At 41.2% G+C, this 23,304-nt stretch overlaps 1 protein-coding gene across 2 annotated transcripts in view; it reads left to right on the forward strand.

The window, feature by feature from the left end:
• Positions 1-22,048, forward strand: part of LOC149066208 (dystroglycan 1-like) — a 123,680-nt gene extending 101,632 nt beyond the window's left edge. For both annotated transcript variants that reach the window (XM_089253231.1, XM_089253232.1), the window contains exons 3-4: positions 13,049-13,193; positions 13,335-22,048. In XM_089253231.1, the coding sequence (XP_089109357.1) occupies positions 13,049-13,193; positions 13,335-16,294 (3,105 nt within the window). In that variant the 3' untranslated portion in view covers positions 16,295-22,048. The remainder of the gene's footprint in view (positions 1-13,048; positions 13,194-13,334) is intronic.
• Positions 22,049-23,304: the final 1,256 nt, after the last annotated feature.

A 23,304-nucleotide genomic window follows, 5' to 3' on the forward strand; every position in this document is an offset into this window, starting at 1 on the left:
TTATATATATAGACTGGCAGAGCTAATACTCCTAACCGCGCTACATTATGGTAACGCCAGCTGCAAAATCTCGATTTATGCATGCAAAACATTGAATTAAGTGCTCCGAAAAGATTTTCACTGTGTGGCACTTTGTTGAGAATACTTTGGGGTATCATTGTTTATTTCAATTCTTTTGTTCTGAAATATGAGGGATGCATTATTATATTGAGTATAATTAATCCAAAAAAATAACAAATATCAGAAGTAACTGAAAGAAAAAAAATGAGAAAAAGGTAATTTTGTCTTTATATAAAATGTATGGAATTGCAAGAAAATAGCAAATGTGGTAATCGCGTTGAAAGGATTTTAAAATTAATTACCGAAATGCTATTATGCCTTCGTACTTCTCAGCATGTGTGGGTCTATATTAGGGGTCTTCAACCTTTTTTGGGTCATCAAACGAAGAGCACCCTTACGACAACTTTGACATGCGTAGGCCCGAAATCTGCATAATTGTAATCCTTGGATGAAGTTTTCACAGGTTGTTCACTATTGATCAAGTGCTCGCGAGCATTCTTGATGCTTCCAGGAGCACAACGGTGCTCGCAAGCAACAGGGATTGCATTGAATACTCATGAATTATTACGACCTCGGAACGTCGTCTCGGGAGGTGGCCCTAGCCCTCTAGGTTCCGGTGCCACTGAGGTGCTGTATTTGATGAACTTTGTGTTAAAATTAAAAAAAAAAATTACAATTGTAAGTGATTTTTTTTATTTTACTATGATTATGCTGTGCTAATGCAGAGATCTTCAACCTTTTCCCACTCGCGAGCACTGCCTGTACCCACCTTGAAAAAGCAGAGCACCTTTACGGCAAGTTTGATATACGAATGCATGAAATCGGGATGATTTCAGTCCTTGAATGCAATTAGCACCAGGTGGTTCAATTGGAACGTTGATCAAGTGCTCGCGGGCACGAAATCGCACACGAGCATCGAGCACCGTGTTGAAGATACCTGCCCTAGTTGGTACCTCTCCCCAAAGCTGAACATTCATCACTACTGACGAGCTTTAAGCTAATGTTGGCATGTCCGCACTGATACTAAAATTCCAAACTAAATTACTTATTATCTACCCTCGGCAACCCAGGATGCCATGAGATCGACCAGGAATATGCCACGGGATATTTCAGAACGGAAAATTACACTGTATATTATTTATTACACATTATTCAGTATAATTTCCATACTACTTTTATTACTAGTTAGTAATAAAAGTCCCTCAAGCGGGGGAGCTGATCTTGACGTCATTCCCAAAAATACCACGAATGCGAAAAGAAAAGAAAAAAAATTAGAAACCCTAAATTCTCATAAAAAAATAATTTTTTATGAGCAATATTTTATAATAGATATCGCCCCCCCCCCCCTTCCTCCGTATCGGAAATTTGTCCTGCACTTAAGTCGGTCGAGTGTCTTATCAACTTTGAAAAAAGCGCAGGGGGATTTACTTCAAAAACTTTCCTAAGTATTACGAGTGAAAATAAAAATCCCTTTTCAATATTTATCGAGGAATTTTAGGGTGAAAAAAATCCCTTTTTATGGAAACTTTTTATCCCTATTTCTTTTCTGATTTTTTTTTTAATGTGTTTATTAGTTAAGTAGGGACTTAACCCAGTTTTTTTTCCCCCCGCCCTCTTCAAACTTGTCTCTTATCCTAAAATTTAAGTCACGCTTGTTCTCAGACCATGGCCCGCGATGAGAAATGAACTGAGCGGCACACATTTTTATGGAGATAACTTGAGAGGGGACCCGCGGCACATTTACGGATGACTTAAGGGACCCGCAGCATATTTATGGACAACTTGAGTGACCCCGCAGCATATTTATGGACAACTTGAGTGATCCGCAGCATATTTATGGACAACTTGAGTGATCCGCAGCATATTTATGGACAACTTGAGTGATCCGCAGCATATTTATGGACAACTTCAGTGATCCGCAGCATATTTATGGACAACTTCAGTGATCCGCAGCATATTCTTACAAATCCCTTGAGTGACCTGCGGCACATTTACAGACCACTTTAGGGACCCCGCGTGTATTTACAGACCACTTGAGTGACTCGTAGCACGCTTACGGAGATCCCTTTGGTGATCCACGGTGCAGCTCCACATCACTTACGGGACTATCAGCCCGCAGCACAGTCCCAGGTGACTCAAGTGTCCCGCGATGCAGTTTCACATGACTTGAGTGATTTGGTAATGTGCTGCTGGCCACTTAAGTGACCCGCGGCTCATTTACAGATAACTTAAGTGGGCTACGGTGCAACTGCCCCTGACTTTGATGGCCCACAGCATATTTCCAAATCCCCTTATGTGACCCGCAGCAAATATATAGAATCCTTCAATTGACCCGCAGAAAATTTCCAGATCCCCTCAAGTGACCCACGGCATATTTTTTGATCACTTGATTGACTCACAGTGCAGTTGCACATCCCATGAATGACCCGCGGCCCATTTACAGATCCCCTCAAGTGATTCGCAGCAATTTTCCAGATCCCTGAAGTGATCCGCGACGAATTCCCAGATCCCTGAAGTGATCCGCAGCAAATTCCCAGATCCCTGAAGTAATCCGCAGCAAATTCCCAGATCCCTTAAGTGACCCCCCCCCCCCCCAACAGTACAGTTTCCTCATCACCTAAGTGACCCGCGGTGTATTTACAGATTGCTCAAGCGTCCCGCGGCATATTCACAGATGACTTACGTGACGTGGGGCAGTGTTCCCAAGCGCTTAAGAGGTCCGCTACACGTTTCCAAACGGATATAGTGGCCCCGCACTCTCCTAAAGGCTGAGCACCCTTGATCCAAGTCTTTTTTTTTTATTATAAGGGGCTCCATTCCGGAGGGTAAAAGAAGAAAATAATTCTCTCGTCCATTGACACTGATGGATGATGTGAAGTTAGTGCCGACGTTATGAAAAATTGGGGGCCCTCCCCCCCCCCAAAAAAAAATTTATTCCACATGACTCACGATGGTCTTAAAAAAATTTTTTTTTTTCAACGTGTATGTATTGCTAATTGCCACGCCGTAATCAAATTACAAATTTCGTGTAATTACCGAGGCGTCGAGGCTATTTATAGGGATTTTTCTTGGGAGACGGATTTATCTTTCGGGTTATGATTTATTTTCTTTTTGCCCTCCGTGGTTCTAATTACGGGAATTTTTTTTTTTTTGCCTTGAAGTAATTTGGAGGAAATTTTTATAAATGGTTGAATTTTTTTTTTTGAGAGGGAGAGAGAGGGGCGGGGGAGAGGGGAGTTTTGGTATATGTTTGTAATCAAATTACAAATTTTTTTTCGTGGTTGGGGGGGGGGGATTAATGTTAGAGGAATTCGATTGAAAATTTGGGATTGGAATTTCTCCCGAATTTTTTTGAATTTTTCTCGACGGTACATACAGAGATGAAATTGGAATTGATTTATGTTGAGAAATTAGTGTTGAGGGGGAATGAAGAGAGAAGTTATGCGAAGGAAGTTTGACGGATGTGCGTGTGTGATTTGCAAGGACATGGAACCAAATTGAAAATTTAGGCGTGCAGGGGGGTTTTTTTATAAGAAAATTTTCCGACGGAATTCACCTTGGTGGGTTAATTTTTAATGGGATTTCTATTCACATTGAACCAGTTTATTATTAAATGGAAGTGAAAATTGGATTTACAGTCGGCTTGGGACGTATTTTTACGGGCTGGGGGCTTAGCAGGAAACTATAGCCCAGGGTGAGCAATTTGAGGAATGAGTGGCCAAGTAAATTAGTAGAATGAGAAAATGGCGGCGGAATTAGTATGACCCTCAATAAGTCCGCCTCTGCCCAGACAGCAAGGGACTAGGTCAGGACTTGAACTAGTAAGTTTGCAAGCACGTGAGTGACCAAACGAGTGACCTACAGACAGGGCCGTCATTTCAACTTTTTCCGGGGGGGGGGCAAAGCACATGTACTCAATGTATGTATGTATATATATATATATATATATATATACCATTTTTAGTGTATTTTCGAAAGCCATTAGCTTCCCTAAATGACGGGCCTGCCTACAGAGTGAGGGACCAGGTCAGTGAGTTACCTAGAGCGCGTGCAAGTATGTGATCGACTAAAACAATGTGCAGGCATGCGAAGTGACCAAAACGGTGTGCAGGCATGTGAATGACTAAAAGAGTGACTTTTAGAGAGACAGTGTACTTGCAGGAGTGGGGAAGGAAGGCCAAGTCGGTTATAGCACAGGGATTGGATCAAAATCACGGATCATGTTATCATTCGGGTATTGTTATAGCTAGAGCCCGGGAGTTTAGGCACTAAAAATGGTCGAAAAAGGTACTAAAAATACCTAAATAGGCACTAAAAAGGCATAATTTATGGAAGGCAGGAAAAATAACTGAAAACTAAGGTATTGAAGGTCCAAAAAACTAGCTGAAAAATTAGTTGCGCTTAATCCATCTACTGTATTAGTTATAGTTGTAGTTATTGTAAACTACAACTATAATGTAGTTATTGTAATTATTATACAACTAATATTGATTTCAAGCCCAAAATAAAATGTTAGTAGACTTTCAGGATTAAATCAATTCCAGGGCCTACCAGACACAGAGCCCGTAGAGAAAATGATCTTTGGGACTGCTTCTGGTTGGGAATAATTCTTATTTATTTTTTTTCATTATTTTGTGGAATAATAATTATTACTTGTTCTAATAATAATAATCACCATTTGTAGTTGAAACATAGCTGCCTTGTTCTATTGTTGTAGAAAAAATTAAACTTTTCTTTATATTACGACGTGCGTGGGACCCTGTGTGGCAGCACCTGTCGCAGGCTCCTGAGGGCGACTCGGATCAATTCAATCGAATACTAAATATGTTTGTGAAATAAACAGTCATGGCATTTATGGTGTGAAAAGCAAAACAACACGAGGTCCCAGAGCCCCCGTCAGCAAAAATGGCTGAAAATCTGCTTACGTAATACTTGAATGGCCCCTTATCGCAATCAGGCTGCAAGACTGTAGGAACTGTTGCTCGCCAGCGCCATGGTTCTTTTTGAAGCATCGAGAGTGCTCAATGCTCGTGTCCGATGTCGTGCTCGCGAGCACTCGGTACGTACTTCAATTAAACACCCTATAGAAATTGCGTTCAAGGATAATAATTATGCAGATTGCAGGCATAAATACGTCAAAGCTGGGTGCTCCTCCTTTGGTCATTGGCAGTGCTCGTGACTAGAGAAAGGTTGAGGAGTTCTGATGTAGGGCTTTGAAAAGAAAGCCCTGTTGGCCACATTCCAATTTCTTTTTTCGAGACACATTTCGCAAGGAATCTATGAAATGTATTTTACATTAACAAAAGTATCGGAATTAGTGATATACATTAGACAGTACCAGTCTAAAAGGGTGTGAACGTTAATGCGTCTGTATTTCCGATTCTGGAAACCCACGTCGTTTCCGATTGGTTGAAAACACGAATTTACAATTTTTTTTAGCTTGAAATTCGGGTTTTTAACCAATCGGACCCGACGCGGGTTTCCAGATTCGGAAATACGGACGCAGTATGTTCACATCCGAACGCCATAAAATGGCTGAATAACTCCCGTTTTGGGAAGACAAAATTAAATGATTGAACATTTTGCAACTAATTATGTAGGAGAGTAATTATAATTCGAGTAAAACCAGCTGTCGCATTTTACCAATACCGTTTTTACCATACGTCCCGTTCGACAAAACGGGATGTGTGGCCACTATACCAGCGAACGGGATTTTTTTTTCTGTACAGTTATCATTTGGTTAGAATTATCATAAACCCCATATTCGTAGAGGAATATGGACGAGGTGCATGTGTGGTTCAGTAGGTTCTATCACGTCCACATAGACGGAGATAGACATGAAAGTCTGGGGGCGCATGATAATGTCAATTAATATATGCGCATATGCATTAGATCCATCCGCCCATACACGTCCAGCGGCCTGGACTGCATTTACGAATTGATGGGACAGCATGTAGTTCTGATCGGCAGGATTCCACCGTCTTTTGAGGGCCCCGTATCTCCGCCAATGCACGCCCGGTGGCCTGGAATGCATTTACGAATGTATGGGACAACATGTAGTTCTGATCGGCAGGATTCCACCGTCTTTTGAGGGCCCCGTATCTCCACCCATACACGTCCAGCAGCCTGGACTGCATTTACGAATTGATGGGACAGCATGTAGTTCTGATCGGCAGGATTCCACCATCTTTGGGAAAAAACAATCAGAAATACAGTAATAAGATTAATCATAATATCGAGTTTTGTCAGACTGGACATTCATCCGTATAAATTTAAGATGCATTTGATAAATTATTCTCGAGACATCGATCATGTAATGTTCCAATAATCTTCAAAAAAAAAAAATGTCGTCACGGAAGTCTTTCGTGACAATAATAACGTCGATTCTTTTCGAAAGTTTCATCTTCGATGTCAAGGCAATGTAATAGGAAAAACGTCATGTGTTTCCACGTTGTCTGACCGTCTCCCCGGTTGTGGCCCGCTGAACCCGAGCCAAGACTCTGCTGGCCTTGATAAATCTTATTAAAAACAATTCTATCGGGAAGTAATCAGAAGAATCTTTTCTTGGTTGTGGCTATTGGACGTGACGTCATTGTCGAGAGTGAGGTCGGATCCTTTTTTTTAAAGAAACGGAGCGCGAACTACTGGCAGCGTCGCGTATTTCGGGTGTAATGTAGCGTTGTCTTCTCTGGATGGAGTCCAATAAAAACTTGTTTTTTTTTTGTGGTAGTGAATTGTAAAAAAAAAAAAAATAGCATTTTTTGGCAAAAAAGACAGTTTTTTTGTTGTGTCTGGTGTCTTCCGAATGCACCGGAAACAAAATAGAAACAAAATTCCATGGCGTCCCATTTACTAAATTCGCTCTAACCCATCTGACCTTCGGCCGAAATTTAAGAAATTGTTTCTTTTGTGTCTTTATCTGGCCTCGATGGATCTTTTTCTTAATTTGTTTGGGAATCGGAGACACGCGAGGCTGTTGGGTTTCTTTTTTCGGATTAGAAGTTGTCCCGCATTGCGGAGAATCTTTGCTTTTTTAATATGACGCGTCTTGCGGTGCCCTTGTGACTGTGGGATGTTCCAAAGGGGCCGTGGGTGAGCGTCGAGAAGTTTTTAACTCTTGTGACTCGGATTCATCTCTGTGCATTTGTACCTATTTCTGCAGTTTGTATGTGCGTGTCTCTGAAACACCATGTATGCGCATTTATGGTTTTGCCGCATGTGGGCGCTACATGAATTTTTCCGCCCTTCTCCCATTCTGGTCTATAATTTTCTTGACTATTTCTTCGAATTCGTCCTCCCCTGCTTCTGCAAGTCACTTGTGTATCTAAGGCACTCTTTTGGTCGCTCCGATGCTCACACGCGCTAAGTCACTCTTGTGCGTTCACATTCTTGCACACTGTTTTGGTCACTCACATTCTTGCACTGTTTTGGTTCCTTGCTTTATAGGCCATTTTTTTTTACTGTTTACACGTGCTCTAGATCAGTGTTTCTGAACCGCCGGGCCGTGACATCATTCATACCATGCCGCGACTGATCTGCCGTTTCCTTTTCCGCCATTCGTGTTCCGTTAATCATGTGCTTGACCGGGCCTTCCACTTACAAAAACAAATGAAACTTGGCCGCGGGCTTCCAAAGGTTGAGAACCACTGCTCTAGATCACTCTTTTGGTTATTTACATGCATGCACCCGCTCTGCTCTGCATCACTCTTTTGATCATTCACAAGCTTGCATATTCTCTAGCTCACTCTTTTGGTCATTCTTGCTCACGCTCTTGGTCACCCATTATATAGGCCAGGCCATTCATACTTTCTGTCACTCTTGCTTACGAACTCGCTAGATCACTCATTGACCTAGCCTCTTGCTGTCCAAGCGGAGGCGGATTTATTGAAGTTCATACAGATTTTGCCGCCCTTCTCTCCCACTCTACTAACTTTCTTGGCCACTCATTCCTCAAATTTGCCACCCTGGGCTATAGCTCGCTAAGCCTCTCTGCTGAAGCTTGTGTGTCTGAGTACTCTCAAACTTCTCGTCTTTCGTGTACAGCCAAAGCCTACTAGATACAGATCCATAAATTTGTAAATACAGTTTAAAAATTCATAAAAATCGAAGGAATTGGTATATTTGAATGCGATTGTGGAAAAGGTTATTCTCACGAAAGGAGATTTTTTTTAAGGGTTAAAAATTGGTTCAAATTTTCGTCGATAGAGGGGCGCTGTACGAAATACAGGCAGTAGTGATTGGACCTAAAGCTTTCTTCAAGCTCTTCTGTGTCCGAAACGTTCGTAAAGCTTCAGCCGCCGATTCGTGCCGGAGATAAAACAACTTCTTTCATCAGTAGTGCTTCATCCACCTATGTCAACATCACTGACAATCTTATGTAAGTGCCAATAACAGAAAAGTTCAGAAATGAACTGAAAATCGCACACATTTATAGGACTCTGATTTGCATATTTCCAGTGATTTTGCTTTCGTCCAATGCCTTTTATGGACAAAAATTTGAACTAATTTTTTTTTTTTCTGTACAAAGAAAATCCCATTTCGTGTGAGAAGAATCTTTTCGCAAAGCACATTCAAATGTACCAAATCCCTTCAATTTTTATGAATTTTCAAACTACGAGTTTATGGTACTACAGTCGAATCCCGTTATAAGGAACTCCAAGAGGCTGGAGAAATCACTTCGGTATAAAGGAATTCCAGGTGTTTGTATTTTCCCTACGTAAACCTATCTGGAGGATTAAGAAAAGTGTTCGTTAAAACGAGATTTTCGCTATGACGGTATTCGTTAAAATGGTATTCGACTATACTACTAGGGGGGGGGGGGTGTCATTCAAGTATTGCGTCAGCATCGATGGTGGGGGCGGGGGGGGAGTTTCGGCTTTGCTGACGGGGGGGGGGGTTTGAATAATGCTTACGTCATAAACCACCCTTTATAAAAATATGAGATATTCTTAACGGCATCTTACTCAGTGTTCTAAAAATGGGGAAGAACATTTAACTAGTTTGTGGGTACCTGAACTAACATTCTTTCTATTGATAAGTCCTCTACAGAGCCACTTTATTGATTTCTAAATATTCTGCAGAGATCCTTCAAGTGATGTGGAAACGTGTCCGGGACGCTCAAGTTCTCTAGAAATGTATAGCAGGTCGCTTAAGTGCTCTGGAACTATGCCAGGCGTCACTGAAGTAATCCGTAATTATGCACACACACATTCCCAGATTACTTAAGTGACCTGGGAATGTGCCGTGGGTAACTTGATCGATGTAGAACTGCACTGAGGGTCGCTTAAGCGCTCTATGTGGCTCTGTGAACGTGTCACTCAAGAGATTTCTAAATGCGCCAAGGACCACCTGAGTGTTCTGGAACTGGGCACGGATCGCTTAAGTGGTTCGTGCATGTGCACGGACCTACTTGATAGATATGAAAATGTGCCATGGGCCGCTTAAATGCTCTGGAATTGTGCCACGGGTTACTTAAGCACTTAAGCGATCTGTGAATGCGCCGTTTACTTCATTAAATTTGAGGTGTCGGGCCACGCGAGATAACTCCGAGGGCCACATATGGTCCACGGACCAAGAGTTTAGCATGGGGGTGCGTCGCAGTGAAATTTCTTAAAAAAGAAATTTTGAGTTCTTAGCCTTTTGAATAGCATTGAAATTAACAGAAATTGATTGCAATAACATATAAAGGTATTTTCTGCCGAAATTTTTATTTAAAAAAAATATTTTTTGCGTGAAAAAAAGTAAATTTCTGATCGTCTTTTGGGGGAGGGGCAGAGATGAAATTTTGCAGAAAAGGTGGGTGGGGGGGGGTGTCAAAATGGCTAAAAATCTGTTGACGTAATACTTAAACAGCCCCTTATGAAATTATTTTCACATGAATTCAGAACTGTCTTTGATTATAAAAATAATTTTATTTCCCATCTGTCACTTTTCTTCAATTTGGAAATTATTTCTTTCATCAATTTTCAATTTTCTCGGATCCTGAAATTATTTCTCTCACATTAGTTCGGAATTCTCTTAATACTATGTACATATTTCTTTGCTTTTGAAGTTATTCCCTTCATCAATTTGGGATTTTCTTAAACATTTATGCATACATTTTTTTTCTGGATGATGGGACATTGATGGGACAGCATGTAGTTCTGATCGGCAGGATTCCACCGTCTTTTGAGGGCACCGTATCTCCGCCCATGCACGTCCAGCGGCCTGGACCGTATTTACGAATTTATAGGACAGCTTGTAGTTCTGACCGGCAGGATTCCACCGTCTTGTTAGGGCCCCGTATCTGCGCCCATGCACGTCCGGCGGCCTGGACTGTATTTACGAATTTATAGGACAGCATGTAGTTCTGACCGGCAGGATTCCACCGTCTTGTTAGGGCCCCGTATCTCCGCCCATGCACGTCCAGCGGCCTGGACTGCATTTACGAATTTATGGGACAGCATGTAGTTCTGATCGGCAGGATTCCACCGTCTTTTGAGGGCTCCGCCCATGCACGTCCAGTGGCCTGGACTGCATGTAGATCTGATCGGCAGGATTCCACCGTCTTTTGAGGGCCCCGTATCTCCGCCCATACACGTTACGCCCCCCCCCCCCCACAATTTTGTATTTAAATTTTGTTCACCCAAAAAATCGTTGAGACTTCCGAACTCGTAATACCAGTCCTGTGTAGCATAGTGATATCCGTGGAACCCACAATGGTTGGGCTGACGGGGTCCGGTACAATTCTCATCATTTTTTGCTTTTCCACTCTATAAATTAACTATAGAAGGACCTATGAAAAGTCTGACCGGACGCCCGGAAAAGATTCCAGCCTAGAAGCCCCTGTACCAAGATGTGGGGCCACGATAGTATCTTATTCAAGAGCTGAGAAATTTCGATCGTTAAACATAACCTAGTTTCATCAAGACACTAATAAAGGAGATGACTGAGATAATTCGCCACACCTTAAACGTGGTGAAAAGCGGTTAACACAATCAATAACGTTCAGTTCTGATTCTCCTGCATACAAAGATATCTTTATCGAGACCTCCGTATTATTCCGAAACTAACCAAATATGCCGATTTCACATGACATTTATATAGAGTGTGTGTGTCGAGTGGATGCATAAAAAAGAAAGTCTTGCCACGCCTTGAAAAAACTTGGCACACACAATGGGCCCCAAAGAAAAACCCTGGGACGTGTTATTTTTGATTCTCCCTTTTTTTTCTATAAGAGACTTTCTGAAAGGAACCACGTGCAATGAGAGAAGATAATGGCTGGTGGGACATGTGTTTATCCATAGGACTAGAACGCGTAGGATGGTGCAATGCGTTTTTTTTTTAGCGTCGACGTTTGCCTGGAAGTGACCTCATAACTTTATTGCATTCAAAAAATATGTGTATATTTAATTGCGGTGATGACTGATATTAGGGCGATGGTTATTGAAGTTTTCAATAACCTTTCTTCACCTTCGCAAGCTGTTTTTGTTTGTTTTTTGCGTCTTGTTAAAGCGTCTGGGTCATGTCTTGTCACTGTTTGTGCTTCCCACACTTTTGTAGTGACTCTTTATGTATGTGGTATGATTCACATTCATTCTTTAGCATTTTATAACCTTCGTGCCCTTGCTGAATACTAAAAAATTCCGTGTTTAGTAGAGTCCTTAGATTAATATTTGAGTTTTATTGAACCGTTAAATAATATCTATTCATGGAGCTGTTGAATTGATATCCTCTGTTTAGGGATTTGAAACAATATCATTGTTTATGGAACTATGAAATAGTATCGATTGATTGGAACTATTAAAAACAACATAAATGTTTATGAAGTTATTGAAACTATCAATATTTATTGAGCCGTGGAATTAACATCTGCGTTTTAGGGAATTGAATTAGTATCAATGTTTATGAAGCGATATTGAAACAACATCAATGTTTATGGAACTATTCGAACAATATCAATGTTTATGGATTTATTTAAACAATATCAATGTTCATGGAACTATTCAAACAATATCAATGTTTATGGAACTATTTAAACAACATTAATGTTTATGGACAATCAATATCTGCGTTTATGATTGGGAACCATTGAAATGAATAATATTTATTGAACTGTAGAGCAATAACAATTTTATTATCTAGGAGACGAATATCAATGTTTGTGTATAGTCCTCCTACCACGAGATGAGATTTGGCTACGGCACGTCACGTCACGTCACGTCAAACGATTCTATTTTATCCTAGAAGGACATGCCAATCGTGAAAGCTCAGTCACTGATGAACTTTTCTCGATGTGCAATCGTTTTACCAAAAAAAAAAAAAAAAATTGAATAAAATCATCCGACGTGACGTGACATAACGCAGCGAAAGTTCATCTCGTGGTCGGAGGACTATAACTGCTGAAACTATATCAATATTTATGGAGCCATTAAGTTAAAATGTGCGTATTAGGGAAGTGAAACAATTTTAATGTTTATGGAACTCTATGAAACAATAACAGTGGTTAACGAACTAGCTAATATAATGTTTATTGAAACAATACCAATATTTATGGAGCGTTGAACTAATATCTGAGTTTGAGGAAATTAAAAAAAAAAAGTTCAAAAACTAATCAATGTTTATGGAACCATTGAATTAATATTTGCGTTTTAAGGAACTGTTGAAACAACATGGATGTTCATGGAACTATTAAAACAGTATCAATATTTAAGGAGCCACTGAATTTAAATCTGCAGTTTTGGGAATAAAAACAATATCAGTGTTTACATGGAACGATTGTAACAATATCAGTGTTTGTAGAACGATTGAAACTATATCAATGTTTATGGAGCAATCGAAACTATATCCCATGGTTATGGAATGCAAGATCCTTTCCACTTATTCAATTTTCTGAATTTTTCAATGTTAAAAAACATTGTTTTTTTATGACTTTTTTAACAGATTATGAGAAATTATTATTGCTGTCGATAGTAAGATTGTGATCATTAAGATTGTCTTTTTGTTGCAGGTTGCTGAAGCCGGTGAGAGTAGTTTACCCACGTGGCTGGAATTCGACGAAGCAACGCGCACTTTCAGTGGCGTACCCCTCAACAAAGACATCGGACAGTATTACATCAGTGTGAAGGCTTTGGGATACGCTGGTGGTGCACAAGGTGAGCACTTAATTCTAATTAATTGAAAGTCCCTTCACCGAGCGGTTAGGCACTTGGATTTGAAATTATAATCAATGTAGGTTATTTGTTGTATTTTTCAGCGATAATGTACTCATGTCCTTTCTTTTTGCCAATGCGCAGGTAAATCTCAAATTGCCAAAGACGTGTTCTCCGTCGAAGTCGTCGAAGAATCCTCAGACGTACGGAGACCAGAGACGGGAGAGCTCATATCCAGATGCAGAAACGGTGAGCCGCAGACGCTTGCTTCGCTCGTCGTCGACATGGACATCGACGAACTCACCACGACGAACAGGACAAGGATCCTGGAATCCGCTTCAAAGTTCCTCAATCTACCTCTCAGGATGCTTAAGCTCGCCAGTAAGGGAGAAGGCCAGACCTTCGATGGCAACGCGATGCTTGCCGGGCCGGGCAACGCAAGGGAGCAGCTGAAAGACGGCGCCATCGTCCAGTGGCACGTCGGCTGTTCGATGACCATCGCCTCGGAACATAAGGAGCCGATCAACCTGCTCGAGAAGTCGGCCGAGGACGGTACCCTCGCGGACGCCATCGGGCACAGCATCATTGGCTGGCAGGTGACCAGCGTGTTTCCGAAAACGGCCAGAAGGATCAAGAGGCAGGCCAACAACTGGGGGACTCCGGTCCCCGGCGTCCTGCCGACTCACTTCCCATTGTTTACCGAACGCGTGGATGAACTCGAGGCCACTGACGATACCATCACCCCGGAATCCAGGGTGGTACCGACCATGGCGTCTCCGGTGTTCACCCAGCCGTCCCACCATCACAGGCATCACCACGGCGAACCCGGTCACGAACGGGTAGGTCATTACCGTCCCTTAGAATCTCCGCAGATGACGATATCACCAACCATGAATCACCATCACCACCATCGAGTGGCAACGCCGTTCGCCGGTACACCCGTTGTTGTTCCAGACAGACCTACGAAGTACGTGTACCCGAGCTCTGTCGATGAGCTGATGCCCAGTAGGTACTTCCCCGAGGAATACACTCCCATAGACAGTCTCTTGCCCTCGGTGACAACACCCACTCCAATGCTGAGCGCCACCGAAACTCCTTCGATTGGCACTTCTGTGACAGTGACGGATGTCTCGCCACCAGAAATAAAACCCACGAAGAGTCAGGTCGTCGTCGAGAAAACCAAGAAGCCACCGGGCACACCAAATTTCAAACCTACGATCGAAAGGCGCATCAAGAAGTTGCTGATGGTTGCCGGGAAAGTTTGGCGCTATGTCATTCCTCGTGGCACTTTCGTCGATCTTGAAGATGGTGACACCAGCAACCTAAAACTGCTGTTCCTCACGTCAGAGAGGACATCCATCCAACAGAACTCTTGGATACAGTTCGACCCCGAGAAGCAAATGCTGTATGCTTTGCCCCTAGAAGACCACATTGGCAAATACGAATTCATTCTCGAAGCCATGGACAGCGAAGGTGCCACAGCCAACGACAGGCTGGAGATCCACGTTTGGCAGCACCAGTCTGCTAGGGCCAGGCACCATGAATACACCGTCAACTTGAAGTACAACAAGTGGCAATATCCCATCACAATAGACTGGAACATTGAATTTGTCAGGAAATTGGCGAAGTACTTCGGCGACCGAAACGAGACCCACATCGCCGTTCAATCTGTCCAGAGCGAACCTGGCATCATAAGCTGGACGAACGATTCTCTGTCTGCTTATCCATGTCCAAACGAGGAGATATCGCAGCTGACGAGCAAGCTGATAGATGAAGACAAGGAGGTCAGCAAACCTTTCAAGAAAGCGATGGGTCCCGATTTCAAAATCCTCAGCGCCGAGGTTAATCTTTTGGGTGTTTGCCACAGTCCGGGATCCACAACTTCGTCAACGCATTCCAATTTCGAACCCATGCTTAGAAATCCGATCGAGAGGATCAATACAACCGTGGGTGAGATCCTGCGTTTCAAGGTGCCTGATGACACCTTCTATGACTTCGAAGACGGCAGCACTAGGTATCTTACCCTGTCGTTCCTCACCATAGAAAGTATGAGGCCGCCAAAGTCCTCTTGGGTGCAGTTCGATCCGAAATCCCAAGAACTCTACGGGCTGCCATTCGAAAACGATGCTGGTCGACACGAATACCAGCTGGTCGCAATGGACAGCAGTGGTCGCCAAGTGAACGACGTGTTCGTCATTGAAGTCCATCCCAGGCCGCCTAAGCGATGGATTGTCGAATTCAGTCTGCACATTGACGCTGACTACGACAACTTCAGTCGTGACATCAGCCAAAAAGTGCTCGTGGCTTGGAAATTAGCCAAATTGTTCGACGATCCTGATCCCAGGTACATAACTGTCAATTCCATAAGCAAAGGCTCGGTCGTCTACGCCTGGACCAACAACACCCTACCGCATGATCCTTGTCCAGCGAGGACCATCCGGAAACTAGTCAAGAACATCTTCAACGACAACAACACCCTGTCATCGAAACTGGTCGAGTCCATGACCCCAGAATTCAAGATCATTAAAGCCGACGCCATGCCTCTCGGTATCTGCTTGGGCGAATTCACTCCAACGTCTGTCACGGTGACGACTCCCGCACCAATCGAGAGAGCTCCCCCGGCCGTCACCAGCGACGACGACATCTACATCACCACCATAATCCCAGCGGTGGTGATCGCGGTCATGCTGATCATTGCGGCGATGGTCGCGTGCTTCCTCTACAAGCGCAAACGCAAGGGGAAGATGACCATGCAGGACAACAACACCTTCATCGGCAACAGGGCTCCGGTCATCTTCGGCGACGAGATGGAGGACAAACCGGATCCGGCCAAACCTCCGGTCATCATGAAAGAGGAGAAGCCGCCACTGGCACCACCGGACTACCTCCGGTCGTCGGCCAGTAGCCGCGACTCCACCCCACAACTTGACCGGATCGAGCAGACAAACGCCAGGAACACAAACGCGGACATGCACGTAGATCCATCGCCACCCTATCAGCCGCCTCCACCTTTCACCACGAACAGGGACAGTAAGAACTCTAGACCGAAGGGCACACCGACCTACAGGCAACCGCCACCTTACATGCCACCAGTGCCGCCATAACGCGGGGAAACTTAAAATCTTCAATTAAACAAAAAACAAAACTGTTGGGTCTCTTTATGAATAGGCATCAGGACGTGCCTTGGACCGCCAAAGAAAAAGACTTAGTTCGTTTTATAATAATTATTATTTTTTAATATAATTTTTCTGCACTCTTTCGTTTTGTCCACCCCCTTTACAACCAAAGGGGGGAAACTAGAGCGAACATTTTATTTCTTCACACTTTCTCGCTGCGTGTGTGTTTACGGACTCTTCAGTGATGTTTTTGTGCCTGAATCAGTGTATGACGAATTTCTACTTTGAACTATTAGAATCGCCAATCGAAGAACGTCGCGTGTTCTTTTTTTATGTTTCATCGCCAATTTTTTCAATGTCCAATACATAATTATCTTTTTTTTCTAGACAATTACCAGTGTCAAAAACATCAATAATTAGTATAACTTTTTTCAATATTCAACGCCATCTAGAGTCTAAACTTCCAATTATTATTAATATTTGGACATTTATTTTCTCATTCGGGCTGTAGCCAAATGTTGCGATGGAACTGTCCCTACGATACAGTTTCTGAAGGTTGCGCTTAAAGATTATGATGCGTCTAAGTTTGTCGCATGTCTAAGGGACATCGTATCACAAATACATGGCTGTTTTTTATGGTAATACAGTAAAGACAAGACGGGTATGGATCTTGAAGATCTCCAAGTGTCTAAAGTTGGACTTATGGTTAAATTGCTGTGGGTTTCTAGTAATGTCTAAGAGCTAAAGCTGCGTACTAAGACTGGGATAAAAGACATGTTTTTGATAACATCACTGTAAATATCGAGACGCTCTGGTCGAACACTGTGGGTCTTTGCAGTTTTGATGTCTAAGTGTCTGACTTTGGCTGGTCGTTCACTGGAAGCGACAACATGCGACGTGAGCGACAGCAGTCGGCATTGAGTCCGGCGACAAAGGGTGTCTGACGTCGTCCATTGAAAGCGACCTTTACACGCTACTGAATTCACGACTGCACTCTATATGCAGACGAAATTGTTGGTTCAACAATCTTGAGCAAATATTGAAAAACCTGAAAATTCTGAAAATGTATCCAGTCCATACTTAATGAGACATCTGACACAAACTCGGAGAAAGCGTTGTTGTCGTAAATAAATAAATAATTCTATATAATCGATTACTACTTACCATCACAACCCATAAACGGCAATCACGAAATTTCAGCTTTCATGCTCACGTGCGCAATTCGTCTGTACGGAGAGACTGAAGGAAGGAGAAAAAACAAAACGCGGAGCGATATCGCTGAAGAAAAAACCATACTGCACATGCGCAGATAATACAAGACGCGTATGTTCCCAAGCGAAGCGGAGTCATCGCGATTCTTCGCTCGTCTGTGGATGTCACTCGCTCAAGATCGTTTGCAGTCGATGACGTTTTCTTACTTTCTGTGCAATGGGATCAGTCTTGCGAATAGGAACAACAGCGCGCGACTGGTGTATCGCTTCAAGTCGCTAACCAATGGACGACCGGTCTAAGTCACACATACGACTTAGTTTCCCGCTTTGTCTCATGTTTATAATCTAGGGGTATGATGTTTCGATCCCTTTGCTGAATCAGCCTGAGTGTAATCTGGCTATGGTCTTGCATGCATAAATGTCATTTATAGGGAACAAAAATGAAATATATCTAATCTGTATTGAGAAACCCCTTTTCTATCATTTCAAGCAGGCAGGCACCATCAACATGTTGCTCGTGAGTACCGCTATGCTCACTGAAAATGCCCAAAAGCGCTCGATACTGGCGCCCGATTTTGAACTCGTTAGCTATCAATAAAAAAGGTCTTGCTTAAGTGAGACCTACTTTCAAATTTAAATCTTAAAAAAAAAACCATCTCTCTGAAGCTCTTCCGGGAGAGCTCAAAGCTTGATTTCGTGCTCCCATGGCCTAGATTGGCACATCAATCTAGTATTGTACCTATTTGAGCATATATGTTAGACTTGCCATATGGGTGGTGTTCATCTGATGATGGTCATATAGACGGTGCTTGTGATCCTTATTTGAGATATCCCCACCACGATCTCAAAACTTCAAGAAATTTTAAATGGAATTATTTTAATTTGATTGACGATTGAGTAATCACGATATTGACTTCATTTTTAAATGCCTGTAACTAGGGCTTTCTTTAGTTTTTGTATCATTTTTGGTTTACTAGTCGTTTTTCCCTCTCCTTTATTACATGCAATTATTTTCTTACGAACTGTTTTGAAGTAGCTTGTAATCAAACATTTTTTGTAAGGGCATTTACGAAAATATTTTTGTTTTGAACTATATGGTGAATGGATCTCTCTCATATGTTCACCTGACTTCTCCCATGACTCGACGCGAAAATTGTGTTCAGACTGAGTAGTCATTTCTGTTTCAGTCGGTTATGGGGTCAGGATACTCATTTTCGTGGTGTAGGGAAGTTATATAATCTTCAGTTATTCTTTATTCAGGGGCCATAATGTGGATGAAGTCGGTAGGATACACTGAAGCCTCTCAATAACGGACTGACAATTTTTTTGTCCATTAACCACCTTTAGTTGTAGTGTCAAGTGTAATGTTAACATACGGGGTGTCTGCCCTGTAAGTGCTAATGTGGTCTTTATCTCATCAACCGTCCGTCGGTCGTCAAAAATTAACCTGTACCAGTTTTGAGAGTGAAAATACAGTGTGCCACAAAATAAATTAAATTTTTACACGGTCCCCATCCCCTAACTTCCAATTAGAAAGTTGCCTTGTCTCTCCTGAGGCAAAAAAAAGAAACAAAATCCAAGTTTTTCTAAGAGATTCTCATTCGCTGAGATATTTGAATTCAAAAATCGGAGAAAAGTTGGGAAAGGCAGCATAAATGAGGGAAAGGAGCGCTGTCTATTACCGTTTTTTGCTGTTATCTCATAACTAGAAGACAAAGGGGGGAACCGTAGAAAAATTTAGATTTTTTTTTATTTTGGGACACTATTTTCACTCCCTAAACTGGTACAGGGTAATTTTTGAACGCCTTTTAAATTGGAATCGTATCTCTACAATGGATGGTTGATGAGATAAGGCTGCATTAGCACTTACAGGACACCCTATATAGCGAAATACATTGAGGACTTGTTCCACAGATTTCGAAAGTGTCCATTAACAGTAAGTGTCAGCTAACTAGGGAGTTTTATTATGGAGGTTCCACTGTATACGTGACTGAGTTGGAGATTAAAAAAAATAGTTGCTTTCAGGTAAAACATCTTGATTCCTGGGCAATCTTAACAGCATTGTGAATCCTCGGCCTGATCAATGCACCTATGAAAATATTGATTCTAACTCATCTACGTAAGATCGGCGGAGCAATCTAAATGCACCAATACATTAATGCTATCCTGCTTGATCTGGTTTGTAATTTTCTAACTGTAGCTGTTGCCACATCAGCTCGACATGACAACATTGTCATGTTTGAGGTATTTGCACAATTTTACAAGTATGCATGTAACAACTTGTATGGGCATTTTACATCAATGGGCAGCTGGTTTTTTGACTGTAAATGTTTTTGGTTAGGTTGTTGGGATGTACTCGTCCATTTGCCAGATCTCATGGATATGGTTGATTTGAGACATTGTCCAGTCCTTCTATTGGGCGTGATGCAAACCTGGACTGGTCTCGATTAGTAAGGTCTGAGAGACAGTGACGTACTTAATGGGTTTTTGAGTAATGACTGTGGAAACAAGAGAGAGAGAAATGTAGATGGATGATATCCTCGATGACTCAGGTGATTTGTCCTGCAATTTTTCTTCTCAACGAATCATCTAACATTGTTCGACTGTCTCCTACCATACTGGCAGCTCTCATGGGTGTTTCTTTAAATTATAAAGTTCTGGCAGCTTGTGTAAAAAATTATTACTCTATACCAGTGGTCCAGCTATTTTGTTGTGGATATCCCGGTTTTTCAGAGAAAAAGATATAGAAATATTTGGTAATTTGTGAAGCAAACAAACATTAGCCGAGAGAGGTATCTTGGACTAGTCTCGGCAAGGTTGGAGACGGTGGCGTACTTAACCAGAATTTTGGGAAATTACTTGATTTAGTTCATGCGGACAATATCTTCGACATCATAGCCAAGGTAATTCGCAATGCAACTTTGCCTACTCCAGTAGCCATATTTACAAATCTAATGGACTTGAATAGCTGTCTCCTATCGTACTGGTCGCTCTCATGAATTTTATATGTTCTGGCAGCTTGTGCAAAATTATTTCATACCAGTGGTGTAGCTATTTCATGTTGGATACCCATTTTACCGTTAAAACAAAAATAATCCCTAATTGAGGAAATCGTTAGCTGAGTGGTGTCAATGAAGTATCACTGACATTTCAAATCTAATTTTAAGTGTTCAAACAGGGGAAATCATTATATCCGTATCAAAGGGTTAAATTAAGAATTCTGGCAGCTTGTTAAATGATTATCCCATCCCAGTGACGTAGCTATTTTGTTGTTGACGCTCCGGTTTTACAGAGGAAATCATATAAAAATGATGATAATTGAGGAAATGGTTAGCAGAGTGATTTCAATGAAGTATCATTGGCGTTTCGGGTCTAATTTTAGAACTTTCCTCTCTTCTCGAGCTTGGACACGATGCCACTAAATGCCAACCATGTTTTTCAGGTATGCATATTTATCTTGCCCTGTAATAATTATAATTATTTTGTCCTGTAATTATTATAATATAATAACTGTCCTGTGAATTATGTATTGTGTTTCGTTCTTGTATTATTCGGTAGGGCATTTCATACAAGTATTTTTTCAACTCGATGACACTGAAAACTAATTTACGGGACTCGAAAAGGCATTTATATTTAGTTACTACACTATTACCATTTTTTGTGTGGATGTTTTTAATGTGTGACATGTTGTAACTTCATCGTTTTATGGTGAAGTTTTAGCCTTGTGAAACGTATAAACGCTATAGTGAAAATAAACACGAGCAACGGTCAGTGCTACTGTAGTTTTTTTTCGCTTCGAGTGTCACTGCATTTTTTTATACTATAAATAGCGAAGCTTTACAAAAATATTATACATATTCGGGCTGATTATGGATTATAAAAAAAGAATGTTTTTACACATACGTCATATAGAATTGTTGTATGAAGTGTTATAAATGGGGGCCCATTCTTTTTCTACACGCACCTTGCATTATATTTACCATGTTAAATCTAATATGTGACAATGTTCAAATAATCGATATAGAAAACAATTGTTGAAAGAATTGTATATATTTAAAAAAAAAATTGTGTATAGGCATTGTACCGCAGTTTTTTCACACATATCTGTTTCTACCGATAACCAATTGGGCCTATGGATTACTATTATAATTATTATTCTGTACAGATTACTTTTTAATTTGATGCCCAGCCTTAGTGCATCGTGTCGTGAGTAAATTTTTTTTTGTGTTTGAAAACGCAATGCGTTTTTGCATGTATACATATATTGATTGATATCAATGCGAATGTATTATATGATTATATATATATGAGTTGTCCATATCGCCAATTCTGATTGGCGGAATGATAAAAAAAGTGTATTAGAGCAATAGAAAAACAAAAAAAAAATTACAAAATAATTGACGTTGAATTGTCATTTCGTGTCCCCGAACTTTATGGTTTATGTCAAAGGATGTGTCTCAGTGGCCCCTCAGTGCTGTAATCGTCGTGTTTTACTTTGTGCTGAAGGAATTAAAAACATTTTTTCTTTAAATTTCTTGTTTTTTTATTTGCATTGATTGCTTGCGAATGGTTTTTTAATATATGTATGGTCACGTTCATTAGAATGGAGTGTATGCATTAACATTTCTCTTAGGAAAGTAGTGTTCATTTGTGATGCCAAGATATTATGGATTTCTAGAAGAGTTTTTTTATATACGTTCAATTATCGCCATCTATCATCAAAAGTGGATTTACTTGTTTTGAGGTTTTTTTATTTTTTTCAAAACGAAAATACTTTTTAACACGATTTAGAACAGAATTGATTCGCATCTAACGGCGGATACACAGTTAAGACTGCCAGGGCCTGTTTTTTGCATGAGCAAAAAAGGCATGTGCCTGCCTAAGGCCCCCCCAAATACCCTGATGAAGAAGAAAAGTGGGCAAATGCCACAACATACTTCAGAATTTATTTTAATAGTAATTATACATAATTTGTGCTATATAATACCCTGTAATTATGAAACTTAAAAAGTATATCCAAAAATTAACTTGTGAGGAAACTAGGCCCTGGTAACTACAAGATTGACAGTCATGCATAATTTTCCTTTTGTCGCCACACAGTACAAGTAGGCTTTTGCAAGAACCAGTTTGTACTTGGAATACATTGAGTTCAGGCAATGCTCGTTTTGGCTACCTTTGTCTATGGAAGAAAACAACAAAAAAACATCAATATATCGAGCACAGCTCACTCAAGCGTGGGGACTGACATGGGTATGCACCTTCTGTTATGATTATGCATGCTTGCACAAACAAAATTCATCCAATTTCCAAGCCACTTGCATAAAAATCCTTCCATACATGCATACCAATGAAAAACATGCTCAGAAATCTTACAATTTAATCAGATGACTGCCACAAAATGTCTCGACAACATTTCTTGTAGCTGTTATTGTGAGTAAACATTTGTAGCTCATAAAAACTCAGACATGACTTATACCAATAAAAAAGTATAGGCCTGAAAAAAAGGGAAGTACACTGCACACTATTGCTCTTTCCATGGTTAATCTATCGATCAAAATCCTATCTAAATCCAACAAAAGAATGAATCTTATGACATGCATAAGAAACAAACATTATTGCTACCAACGAATAACTCGCAAAACCTTGGATATTCACCCAAAAATGTAGATATATTTTTTGGGACGCTACACACACACATGCATTACTGGTGATTCTTGCATCAAGCAGACACAACTTATGCTTTGCAAAGTATGATTGTGAAGATTCCCTCCATTTCAAATCACAAAT

This window comes from Pholcus phalangioides, unplaced genomic scaffold (assembly GCF_987345545.1).
Source record: "Pholcus phalangioides strain wild (caught in Gottingen) unplaced genomic scaffold, Ppha-v1.0 ptg000032l_1, whole genome shotgun sequence".
NCBI lineage: Eukaryota > Metazoa > Arthropoda > Arachnida > Araneae > Pholcidae > Pholcus > Pholcus phalangioides.